Raw genomic sequence first — 13,073 nt, 5'->3', positions numbered from 1 at the left:
TGCTTTCTCTCCCTAGATTAGCACTGTTTATTAGCACTGAACTATTGACTGTAGTTTTGTGTCTGGCCTCTTTCCTTCAATGTAATATCTTTGAGGTTTACCCACGCGTTGCATGTAGCCGTCATTTGTACTTTCTGTTTTGTTGGCAAGCAGCATTCTGTTGCGTGAAAACATGACAATTTGATTGTCCATTTTCTAGATGATGGCTATTTGGGATGTTTCCAGTTATTTTCTACTGTGAACAGAGCCACTGTGGACATTTGCATACATGTCTTTCTGTGGACGTGTCCACCATGGTCTTTCCTTAGGAGTGGAAATGCTGAGCTCCTAACCACTGCACCGCACTGCCCCGCAAACAGCACAGCAGCCCAGAGAAGCAATGTTATTACCCCACTTCACAGAGCAGGAAACTAAGGCTGAGAGAGGTTCAGTGGCTGATGAGGTGACTTGGCTAGCAAGGGGCTGAGCTGGAACCCAGACCCTGAGCTTGGGGATTTGGCCCAGAGCCAGGTGGCTGATCCAGTGAGTGGCATTTCCACTGGTGTGAGGGGCTTTGACCCATTGCTGGTTTGATTGAGGCCTTGGTGGCTGACCCACTCTTGGAACTTGGTCCTTTCCTGGGGATCAAGTCCTATTGGAAAAGCCGTTTGGTGAGGAAGATTGGCCCTGAGCTAACATCTGTTGCCAATCTTCCTCTTCTTTTTTTTTTTCTCTCCCAAAGCCCCAGTGCATAGTTGTATATCCTAGTTGTAAGTCATTTAGTTCTCCTACCTGGGATGGTGCCACAGCATGGCTTGATGAGCAGTGTGTAGGTCTGCACCCAGGATCCGAACCAGCAAACCCTGGGCTGCTGAAGTGGAGCATGCAAACTTAACCACTCGGCCCCTGGGCCAGCCCCCTGGAAAAGCCTTTTGACATTAACATCTTTGAAGACATGAGGAACAAGAAGGTTCCCTCTCTTTATTTATTGGACTGGAAGTGCTGGCAGCAATGGGCTGAAAGGTGAGGGTAGAAGAGAGCAGGAGGCAGTGAAAGAAAAACCAAATTCCACTCCAGGAAGATGACAGGCTTCATCTCCAGGGGCTCCTGTGGGCTGTGTGGGGCCTCAGGGTCCCTCAGACACAGCTTGGGAAGTCCCCTGCCTGTCTCTCTGGGCCTGGGAGCAGGACCACATCTGCAGTTGATAATGTCTGCCAAGTTCAGGGTTTTCCCCTCTTAGTGTAATTTTAGTGTTTTCATGGAGGCAGAACGGCCAGAAGGCTGTGGAATCCGTCCCCACCCTCTGGCCAAACACAGGAAAATGTACCTCGGATGCAGGAATCAGAGACAGCCTCAAACATCATGAAATAGGTGACCCCATAAAAAAGCAATTGCCAGTTGGCCCCCGGGGCCCTGGCAGCCGCCCCTGACACCTGAATGTCACCATCGTGTGGTCTCTGAGTTTTACACCATTCAGCTTTTTGTGACTCACTTCTGTAACCGCCAGACTGATCTCCCACAGAGGCTCTGTGTTTCTCTTTCCACCAGCAAGGCAGCCTTTTCCCTGCGTTCCTGCCGGGTGCGGGGTCCTCATTAAAATGACACCTCCTTCTTCTCTGACTGTGCGTGTCCCTGACTGTTGAGGTGACCTGTCTCACCATAGGTTTTTTTAGTGGATCTGCTCTCCTGCAGAGGTTCTTATCTGGCGGGGAGTTTGCTCCCCTCCCCTTGGGGACATGTGGTGATGTCTGCAGACGTTTTTGGTTGTCACAACTCGTGGTGGGGATGTGCTGCTGACATCTAGTGGGTAGAGGCCAGGGATGCTGTCCCACCGCAAGGAATTCTCAGGCCTGAAGTGTCAGTAGTGCTGAAGCTGGGAAACCCTGCTCCACTGCGACCTGTTGGTAAGATTTTTTGTCCTTTTTAAAAAAAATCAATTTAGAGATGCTCTTGACCTATGATAGGCGTTCACCCTTTATCTGCCATCTGCATTCCAAATATTTCCCCCAAATCTGTCCTCTTTTAGTTTTGTTTATGATATCTTTTGCCACACATACAAAAATTAAGGTAGCTAAATGTGTCTTTCATTTTGTGTGTGTGTGTGTGTGAGGAGGATTGGCCCTGAGCTAACGTCTGTTGCCAATCTTCCACTTTTTTTTTTTCTCCCCAAAGCCCCAGTACATAGTTGTATATCCTTGTTGTAGATCATTCTGTTTCTTCTGTGTGGGACGCTGCCACAGCATGGCTTGATGAGTGGTGCCATGTCTGCACCCGGGATCCAAACCGGCAAACCCTGGCCTGCCGAAGTGAAGTGTGCGAAATTAACCACTCAGCCACGGGGCCGGCCCCTCATTTTTTCTTATAGCTTCCAAGTTTGTTTCATGGTTGAGGTCTCCCCTACCCTTGTTTAGGGCATGTGGCTTCCTATTTCTACTTCTTTTGAGATTTCTATTGTTCTATTCATTAGGCCTTAATCTATCTGAATTGATTTTTGTGAATGGTGGGAGGTGAGGGTCCATATATATTTTTGTCCAGGTGGAGACCCAGTTGTGGTTTTTACCATATCTTAAATTAACTATCCTTTCCCACTGAATTAAAATCTCACCTCTGTCATGTATTAACTTTCCACACACACACACACACACACACACACACAGAATTCTGGGCTCCCTCGTCGTTTCCAATGATACCTGTCAATCTTAGGTTAATGCGATCAGATGTTGATTACATCATGGCTTTGTACATGATGTACAGCACAGGCCAGTTGTCATCTCTATTTTCTTTTTCCCCTTAAATAATTCTTTGGTTGATTTCAGACATTTATTCTTTCCTTTTATGCATTCTTGGGTCCCACAATAAAGCAAGGGGAGGGTCCCCTTCCTCCCAGGGCGGGCCACGCTGCTCTCCTTTCTGTGTCTGTAGCACAGTGCGCCTTCTCTTAGTGCCGCTGACGAGGACTGTCATTGGCGAGTCCTGGGTTGCTGGGGTCCCTCCCTCCTGCCAGCCTCGCTCTGTGCCATGTCCCCAGCAGTGGCACCTTGTGAGACACATGGCTGTTGCTTGTTAGGATTGGCTGACTGAATGAATGAGTAGATGGCGCACATCTTTCTTTCTTCAGACACGAACACCAGTGTTGTCTTGGGAACAAGGCAGTCAGAGTTTGGGTTAGTCTTTGTCACTGCCATGGTGTGGCCTTGGGCAGTCGCTGCTCCCCTCTGCCTCAGTTTCCCTACCTGTCAGACTGGACCCGATGAGCCCTGAGCTCCTCCACTCTCACACGACTGGGGGTTCTGAGAGGGACGAGGAGCTCTTGGGGAGGAGACGTCCCTCACACAGCGAACCACCGGGCCGGCCCACCACAGTGGGCACAGTGCCGGGGGCCCGACCCTGTGAGGGGCCCAGGAAAATGTTCCAATTCTTTTAAAATTGGAAGAAAAAAATGAACTTTTAGGCAGAAGAAAATGTTTTAATATATAACAGTATCCTCCTCTTTATACCAATGCAGTCATAAAAGATAATTTTTTTAGTGGAGGTAGGGCCCATGAAGGAAGAGTGCTGAGGGCCCAAGCGAGTCAGAACGAGCCTCTGCGGAGGCGACCCTGATGGTGGGCTGAGGATTGGTGTTAGGAGCGTCACAGGCCCAGGCGAATAGAGGTGTCGGGGAATAAAGGAAAGCAGCCACCTGGCTGAGTGTTGCTGGAGACGAGAGCACATGATCCGAGTCTGGGAGTAGGAGACCCCCTTGTCCCCTGGGCCATTCCCCAAGCAAACCCACATCTGAGTTGGCACAACAGAGCAAAGAATACAGCAACCAGACACCCAGGTTGCAAGCCTGGCTGTACCGCATGCACCTGTGTGACCTCAGGTGAGCCTTCACCTCTGGGAGCCTCAGTTTCCTCGTTTGGAAAACAGTAATATTAACACCTTCTTCATAGGACTGTTGGGTCGTTCTTGCAGTCACTCAACACTCTCAAGCACCTACTGTGTTTCAGGCACTGTCCTAGGTGCTGAATGCATACAGCAGTGTGCCCAGCACGCTCAGCCCGGTGCCTGGCACATAGTAGTTCCTCATTAATCATTTGTTGAGTGGATAAGTGGTAAATAGGCCCGGGGGGAGGGGTACCAAAAATAAATAAGTGATTACTTACATAATGTGTAGATAATAGTAAACATAAACACATGATTTTATCAAATGTAAAATGTAATTACAAAGAGAGTAAGGTGCCAGGAAGGAAAAGGACAAGACACAGTGACAGAGAAAGTGTCGGGGCGTGGGGGGCAGGACAGGAGAGCATCTGCTCAGACGGCATGTTCAGAGGGGGCTTCTCCCAGGAGGCGACATTCAAGTGAGGGCTGAGATAGGAGGCTGAGTGATTGACGGGGGAGAGCTCCTGCCCCCCGCCCCCCACCCCGTGCCCGCCCCCCAGCCCGTGTCCTCGCGTTGCAGGCATCCAGCCGGCGCTTTGGAGCAGGGAGGACGTGCTGCACTGGCTGCGCTGGGCCGAGGGCGAGTACGCGCTGCAGCCCACCCGGGAGCACGGGTTCGACATGAACGGCCGCGCCCTCTGCATCCTCACCAAGGATGACTTCCGGCTCCGCGCACCAGGCTCAGGTCAGGGGAACTCCCTGGTTTCCCCCTGGAGCGTTCTGATGGACACCCGGCTAGTCCAAGGGGAGAGGTGGGGCGTCAGTTGGGGAGGATCGTGCTCACCTCCCAGCACTGCAGACGCCCTTCTTTGCACAGATGTTTGCCCGGTGGTTCCCAGCTAGAGCCTGCAGCAAAGGAGTCCACTTGGGGCTTATTTTCAGAGCCCCAGGGGCCTGTCCCACCCTCTCACTTTCCCCTCCCTGTCGCCGCGGCCCTGGTCTCCCCACCCTTTTCCACACTAGGACCTCTCATCTCCATCAGCGCTAAGCTTGAGACGGGACATGCTAGTCCTCCTCCGAGAGGCAGGTGATGGCAGGGTAACATGGCCAGCCCTCCCCGCCGGCCTGGTCAGCAGCCTGCCCTCCCGCCCCCACCCCCAGGTGACGTCCTGTATGAGCTGCTCCAGTACATCAAGACCCAGCGGCGGGCTCTGGTGTGTGGGCCCTTTTTTGGAGGAGACTTCAGGCAGAAGATATCCCCCCAGCACTGCCCTTGCCTCCAGGAAGGTGAGGTGGCTCTGCGCGGAGACCCTCCCCGAAATGGGCCTCACTGGGAGGTGGAGGCGGGGCTTCCTCCAGGCAAAGCAGTGACAGAGGCCGGGTGTGGGCCAGCTCCCCCATCCTCCCTGTCCCGCCTCCTCACCTGACCTCTGCCCTCTGGACCCTCCTGGCGGCCCTTGGTGCTGTGGCCGTCTGAGAAGCTGTGCCTCTCCTCTCGTTTCTTCACTCCTCTCCAGCAAAGAGTTGTGTGGCGACTAGTTTCCTCTCCTCCTCATCTCTCCATGGAGACCCCTCTGCCCAGGGTCTCCAGGGCCCTGAGCATGGGGCTGTCCATGTCCCCTCTCAGTCCTTATCATACACTATGACTTCTCACAGCCTTCGACCCAGGGGCCATCTGCCCCCACAAACTCTGCCCTTGGCTTCCTGGACACGTCACCGGTTGCCCCTTCTCAGTCTCCTGGTTTCTCCTCTTCTCCCCTACTTCTAGATGTTGGGGTGCCCCGGGGCGCAGGGGGCCTCTTCTCTTCTCTGTCTGCACTCGGACCTGGGTAATCTCATTTGGTCTCGGGTGTCAAATACCATCTAGTGCTGATGATTCCGTGTATACCCGGACCTCTCTGAATCCCAGACTTGCTCACCCCACGCTGTCTGCTGCACACCTCCCCTGGGTCTCTAACAGGCATCTGAGCCCTAACAGCTCCTCAGACTAGCCCTGCCCCCTGCCCCCTCACTCCTCTCCAGCCCGGCTCCTCTCCCAGGCGTCCCTGTCTCAGCAAACCCAGCTCCATACTTCCGACTGCTTGGGCCAAAACATTGCATGTCATCTTTGCTTTCTTTCTCTCCCACCCTCATCCCATTGTAAATACATCTTGTTGGCTCTGCCTTCTAAATCTACCCAGAATCCAGCTGCTTCACGCCCCTCCACTGCTGCCGTGGTCCAGCCCCCATCACCTCTGGAGACACCCCTCACTGGTCTTCTTGCTTCCGTTCTTCACCTCCTATGATCTGTTCTCAACAGAGCAGCCAGAGAGCTTCATAAGTCGGGTCTTGCCACTTCTCTGCTCAAAAGCTTCCAGTGGCTCCCATCTTACCCAGAGTCAAAGCAACAGTCCTAACAATAACCTCCCTGCCCTCTGCCATCCTCTCCCACCCCATTCCCCCTTGGTCATGCTGCTCCAGCCACACTGGCCTCCTTGTTCATTGAACAAGCCAGAGACACGCCTGCCTCAGGGCCTTGGCACTTGCTCTTCCCTCTACTTGGCATTCTCTTCTCTAGACACCCACAGAGCTCACTCCTCTACCTCCTCAGGTGTCTATTCAAGTGTTAGCATGTCACTGAGGCCTTCTCTGATCAGTGGGCAACTGTGCCTTTCCCAGGATTCTCTATCTGCCTTATAGTGCTTTCGTTCCCCGCCTCCCCTCCCTGCCCCCACCCCAGCTGCATTGTATACTGTTTCTATTTTTTTTTTAATCCTCTCTCTCCCCCTAGCCCAGCCCCACCCTAACTGGAATATAAGCTCCATGGAGGCAGGGCTTTTTTGAGTTCAGTGATGTGTTCCCAAGATTCTTAGAATGATGCCTGGCTCATGGAAGAATCTCAAAAAATGTTCATTGGGTGGATGGAGAATCAGGGCCCCTGGGCTCTGGGCCTGGCTCTGTCACCCCTGGGCCTTGTGAGAGATTGTACGGATGAGGGAACAGGTTTGAGAGATTAAGATACTTGTGTGGGAACCGGGGTTAGTACCTGGGCTGTCTGGCCCCCACCCGAGGCCTCCACTGCCTCCACTGACCAGGGGCAGGATGGAGAAAGAGCATTAGGGGTGCTCCCCACGGGCTCCCAGGAAGGACGTGGAGGGGGGTCTGGGCTGGGGGTGCTCAGGGACCACAGAATCAATAGTGCTCATCTGCTTACAGAGGGGACCGGGCCTTTTCAGGTGGCCCCCCAAAGGGGCCTCCTGCAGCTGCCACCCGACCTGGGGCTTGCCAGCTCCTTGAGCCACTCAGATGCCCCCGGCCTGGCCAGGTGGCCCCTCGGCAGGGAGGAGTCCCTCACCTTGCCTCACTGTGCGGAGCTCGGCTGCAGGGCTGAGGGGGTCTGCCCCCGCCCCCCGATGCCGCGGGCCCCCATCGACGGCAGGATCGCCGGTGAGTAGGAGGGTGTGTCCCCGGCCTGGAGGGATGTGTGCTGAGGCCGAGTCCCAGAGGTGACAAGGAAGAGGGTTGTTTAGATCTGGGGGGTAAGAGGGTCTGTCCTGGGTGCTGGGGGCGTGGGGTGACCATCCTGTGTTCTGGCCGCAATCTGGATCACCAAGCCCACCCTGTCTCCAGGACACGGACAGTTAGCCAGTCACAGCCAGTCAGATTGACATGGAGTATCCCCCCCTTAAAACTTTATTTGTTTTTAAATAGTTGAGTATTTACTATGTGCCAGGTATGGTTCTAAAGCCTTTATTTAATCCCACAATAGCCCTTTGAGGTTGGTAGTATTGTTATCCCCATTTTACAGGTAAGGAAAATGAGGCACAGAGCGGTTAAGTGACTTCCCCATGACCACACAGCAGTAAGTCGTGGAGTTGGGTTGTGAACCTAGGCGGTCTGGCTACAGAGCCTGAGCTCTAACCAGGTGATACACTCCCACTCCACATTCATTGTTAAAAGATTGACCAACAGACAGGCAGCCAGACAGACTGACAGATAAGCTGCCCGCCTTTCCAAAGGGTGTTTTCTAGTCATGGCGGGGCTCCGACATTTATTCTAAGACAGCACAGAGGGGGCAGAAGCCTGGTTCTGAAATGGCTGGGAACCACTAAAACGCAATGATTTGGTCTTTTTAATAATAATGCTTAACATTCTTAGAGCACTTCCTCTTTCCCAGGCACCGTGCCTTGGTCTCTTGTGTTCCTTAATCCTCACGTCACCCCGTGAGAGGACACTGGCTTGGAAGAGGTTGGGTGACCGGCTGAAATGACCCCGCAGGCAGCCTGGGGTGGGACGTCAGGTCTTGCTCCCAGGCGCCCTCTGCCGCTTGCCTCCACTACGGCACATTTGATTTTCCCTAACCTCCCGTCGGGGGCTCAAGGGGATGGATGTTACGAACTTTATTTAACAGAGATCCAGGGGGCTGAGTGACTGGGCCAGGGGCAGGGACGGACTGGGAGGCTGCGGCCACTGCCTGCCCCACCACCTGCCCGCAGATGAAGGGGCCTTTGGTCTCTGCAGAACTGGGTTAGAACTCCCCCTCTGCCTGCTGCTTAGGAGCTGGGCGACTTAGGACCCGTCTGTGCCCCTCTGAGCTGGCTTCCTCTCCTCTTCCGGGGATAACCTGGGGTTGGGGTGATTGAATGAGATGCTGAGTAATGAGCCCCCGAGTGGCCGTTCCTGTTACCGCTGTCACCTTCACTGTCCTGCCGCACGTCTGGGCCCAGCCTCTGGAGCCCCAGAGCCCCCGTGCTGCCTCACAGCTCCAGGCGAGTGCCCTGTCTGCAGCCCCTGTGCTCGATTACAGACTGCCGGCTGCTGTGGGACTACGTGTACCAGCTGCTCTCTGACACCAGGTACGAGCCCTACATCAGGTGGGAAGACAAGAATGCCAAGATCTTCCGAGTTGTGGATCCAAATGGGCTCGCCAGACTCTGGGGAAACCACAAGGTGAACCTCAGCCAGCAGGCGGGATGGTGTCAACGCATCCAGCAGAGGAGAGGGCAGGGGGTCAGAGTGGACCCCTCAGCACTAGGGGACAGTCCTCAACTGACAGAATGTTTCACCAGCAGCCCCAGAAGTGTTGGCATCATTTTATATTGGGAAATCCTGAGGGAAAGGCTGTTGCTTCCTGAGGATGGGGACTGACCCCATAACTCAGGAATCTTGCTTTCTGATCATTCAGTCCCACGTTTGCTCAGCATCTGAGCCTTTCGAAGCTCGTTTGCATGAACTGAGCATCGGTTGCTGTGGGGCCGTTGGGCGGGATGAGGAAGCTGTTCCCTGGAGGAAGCTGAGATGGAAACCCAGGTCTCAGTCCCCACAGGGGCATCGGGTGTCAGGGCTGGAAGGGCCTGGGGACGACTGAGGCCAGCATTCCCAACATGGGGAACACCCACACCCAAAATGGGTGTCTGCCAGGGGATTTGGGGTGGTTTGCTCCAAATTCTAATAATTAAATATTTATTTTAGTAAGAATTAGAATTTAAAAATTTGACTGCTATGTTAATGTCATGACTTACCGTGGTGATATAAAGCAAGTGTCCTTGTCTATGAATAAATTCATTTAAGTTAAAAAAATGAATCTTTTAAAGAAAACTATCACCAATGTTGATAATCTGCAGTCTGAGCATTTCCTGAGGTGGTACAGCATTTATTGCCCCGCACGCTCCGAGGGCTTCACCTGTATTAACGCATTTAATCCTCGCCACGACCTCGTGAGGCAGGTATTATCAGATGGGGAAACTGAGGCACACAGCGGCTCATCAACCTGTCCAAGAGTTTGCAGCCGGTAGGTGGCAGAGCAGGGACTTGAAACCAGACCCCGTGGCTCTATGCTCTGTTCTATTGGTTGCCTCTCAGCAGTGCTGGTGGCAGATAGGATGACGGAAGTTTGGGCATCCTTATCTGGTCCAATCCCCGTATAGTACAGGGAGGGAAACTGAGGCCCAGAGAGCAGCAGTTCCGTTTAGTGAGCACATACGACATGCCCAGCGCCATGCTAAGTGCTCTCATGCATTCACTAATTTAATCCTCACAACAAATCTGTGAGACAGATGTTTTTATCCTCATTTTATAGCCGGGAAAACCGCAGAGAGGTGAAGAAACTTATCCAAGGTCACACAGCTGCCAAATGGTGGAGCTGGGGCTTCACTGACACCAAAGCCCAGCCTCATTGCCCCTACTCTGCGCTGCCCACTCCCCAAGAGAGGAAACAATGATTTGGCCAAAGTCACGCTGCTGGTGGCAAGGCCTTCATGCCAGCCGCCACGCTGTCCCTCTGACTAAGCATATAGTTACTTGTTACTCCTTGGGACACTGCCATGTAAAAGCAGCATGTGATTCACCCCCGCCCCGTGGTTCTCAGCTGGGTAGGTGAGAGAACCATTGCGTTATTTCTCCCCTGACTTCCCCCTGCCTTTCTCCTTCCAAACTCAAGAGAACTCTCATCGCCCTCACAGAACCCTGGGCTGTGAAACCATCCAGTCTAACCTGTTCCTTCCAGATGTGGAAACCGAGGCCTGGAAGGAGCAGGGTGGGCATAGGGGGTGATGTGGGGCTGCTTTGCCTTCCAGAACCGGGTGAACATGACCTACGAGAAGATGTCGCGTGCCCTGCGCCACTACTATAAGCTGAACATCATCAAGAAGGAGCCCGGGCAGAAACTCCTGTTCAGGTGAGCAGACTAGGGGCCAAGGTGCGAAGGGGAAGAGGGGCTGCGGTTGAGTGGGCTGGAAGCCCCCTGCAGCTGGAGGGTGGGGGCTGACTTGCTGCTGGGGCCTCAATTGTAGATTTCTGAAGACACCCGGGAAGACCACCCAGGACAAGGGCAGCCGCCTGGAGCAGCTGGAGAGCCAGGAACAGGACAGGCTGGATTTTAAGGAGGAGATTCGGGCAGTCTCTCCATGAGGGGCATGTGGACTCCGGGCACCCGGCACCGATGGGCAGAGCCTGAGTCTCCCATGGAGGCAGCTGGCTGCAGGGTGGCCCCTCCCTCCTCCCAGGGCAAGTGGGCACTCCCAGCTGAGTTTTGCACTCACGGGATCACAGCTGTTGGCTCGGACCTCGAGGCTGCCTGGGGACCCGGGAGGGCCAAGAACTGGGAGGCCCCACATCCGGGACGTTGGTGGGGGGCATCATTCTTCGGATAGGGCAGCCCTGGGGCTAAGCGGGGCACAGGAAATGAACTCTCTCCCTGCCTTGCCCCTTGGTACCTGCCCAGCTTGGGAGAGGAAGTCAGATGCTGAGAGAGCATCCCACCCAACTCCTTCGGTTTACAGAAGAAGGGAGCACTGAGCCTCAGCTTTCCTCATCTGTGAACGGGGCGTGCTCCTGAAAACCCGCCCTCAGGGGGCTGATGCGTGAGATGGAAAAAAGAATTACTGCTTTTCAGCCTCAGTAATAAAAGCAATAATGACTCCTGACACTGAAGGGCTTGCTAGGTGCCAGGCCTTATGCGAAGGGTCCTAACCTAGACTGTCTCTCATTCAGTTCACACACCAGGTTTGAAGACGGGGACGCGGGGCAGGGGCTTGCAGAGCCGGACACCTGTCCAGAGCCCAGTGCTGTCGCCTGTTTTCTTTTGGGGCCTCTGAATGTATTGGGCGCTTCTCAACAGAGGCCAGCGCCCCACCCCTCTGTCCTCAGCATCTTTGCTGAAGAGTTCATTTCCCTTGGCCCAACCCACTTGTCCTCAGTGTTCGGTCCTTTGGTGACTCTGTGACTGTGACCCAGTGAAGCTTGCCCCCACGTGGCTTCCTGTGCTTCTGTACCCGTGTCTGCCATGTGACCTGGGCAGTCGTTCCACCTCTGGAGCCTCAGGTTTCTCATCTGTAAGATGGGGACGCTACTCCTGACCTGACCTCACAGGATTGCCAGGAAATTTCTCTGAGAGGATCTTTGTGAAATGCTCTGTGAGGAGCACTGAATCCGGGTTAGCTAAGACGACGCTGCAAAGCCAAAGCTGCTCTAAGGCATGACAGTGCCTCTGTCCTATGGGTTCAGCTTCTCCTCTCTGCTCCCCAACCCCCAGTACTGGCTGGGGCCTCTGGGCAGGGGTGGGGAGTGGGAGTGGGGGCGGGTGGGGCATGGGGAGCGAGCTTCTTGGATTTGCATCTTCTTTCTTGGAAGGAGGAAACCACCTTGGCCTCTTGCATCCATCCAGCCAGGAAAGCCCCTGTCCTGTGAGCCTGAGCCGGCCCTGAGTCACTCTACAGGAGAAGCTGATAAGGGTCTCGGACTTTGGGACTCAAAGCTGTGACAGCTCATGAGCTGGGAGACTCCTGGCTTAGTCCTGCCTGAGCTCTCGACACTTCCACCCCAGAAGGGGCCAGGCAGGTGGCCTGGGCAAAAAGCGTCGGTAGGAAAACCCTCGGCCCCTTTCTGCTTCCCAGGGACTGTTCCATCCTTGACTTCACTCTAGGATGAACCCATACCCCATATCTTTTCTCATCATCCCCAACCCAGAACTACAGAATTGGACTGGGAGGGACCATCAAAATCAACTTGTCTAGCCTCTCCTTTTGTAGGTAAGGCAACTGAGGCCAGAGAGGGGGAATGACTTGCCCAGGGTCACAAAGCCCAGCTCAGTGTGCTGGCCTCTGATATTGCCATATTTCCTCTCGTCTCATATCTTGCTCGTGGGTCCAAGATGTAGAGGTTTAAACAAGAGGATGGAGTTGTAAGTCACTTCTTTCGGTTATGATGTTGGCGTTTGCCTGCTGGTGTGTTAATGTTGTCAACTGCTGTGTATCCCAGGGACTGTGTCTTCACCCAGGGCAATGAGTCTCACTCAATGCCAGGACCACTGGAGCCAGGAGTGGGCTGTGGGCTTGGGCAGAGTCTGCCGCCCCACGTCCCAGACCCTCGGACTCTCCGCTTGGCCTGGGCTGAGGTTTACTCTTTCCCCACCTCCCCAGGCCCGTTTGGTGCTGGCTGGGCTGGACACCTGGGTGCCGGGAATGAGGGATTCACTCAGCCCTTCTTCCACAAGCATTAGTCAGCACCTGCTGTGTTCCTGGCACCAGGTGAGTCTCTGGGTTTGTATCCATTTTTACACAAGTAGATTCCTGAAAACTGATGGGCCACTGAAAACTACACATGTCAAGGTGAATTTCCTCACAAATAATTTAAAAAAGCAGGAAATATATTCTCATGACTTAAAAAAGTAGCCAGCCATGTCTGTCTGTCTTTTTTTTTTTTTTTTGCCAGGTTACATTAAAGTCAACAGTAAATAATTTATGAAAAAA

At 53.9% G+C, this 13,073-nt stretch overlaps 1 protein-coding gene across 2 annotated transcripts in view; it reads left to right on the top strand.

The window, feature by feature from the left end:
• The window catches only part of ETV7 (ETS variant transcription factor 7), a 22,065-nt gene extending 8,992 nt beyond the window's left edge, over nucleotides 1-13,073 (top strand). For both annotated transcript variants that reach the window (XM_001917925.6, XM_070244479.1), the window contains 6 exons: nucleotides 4,427-4,591; nucleotides 5,008-5,133; nucleotides 7,042-7,272; nucleotides 8,633-8,775; nucleotides 10,401-10,501; nucleotides 10,617-13,073. In XM_001917925.6, coding sequence (XP_001917960.4) covers nucleotides 4,427-4,591; nucleotides 5,008-5,133; nucleotides 7,042-7,272; nucleotides 8,633-8,775; nucleotides 10,401-10,501; nucleotides 10,617-10,734 — 884 coding nt within the window. In that variant the 3' untranslated portion in view covers nucleotides 10,735-13,073. The remainder of the gene's footprint in view (nucleotides 1-4,426; nucleotides 4,592-5,007; nucleotides 5,134-7,041; nucleotides 7,273-8,632; nucleotides 8,776-10,400; nucleotides 10,502-10,616) is intronic.

This window comes from Equus caballus, chromosome 20 (genome assembly GCF_041296265.1).
Source record: "Equus caballus isolate H_3958 breed thoroughbred chromosome 20, TB-T2T, whole genome shotgun sequence".
Taxonomy (NCBI): Eukaryota; Metazoa; Chordata; class Mammalia; order Perissodactyla; family Equidae; genus Equus; species Equus caballus.
The sequence above is the reverse complement of the archived record's forward strand: the minus strand, read 5'-3'. Positions and strand labels throughout refer to the sequence as shown.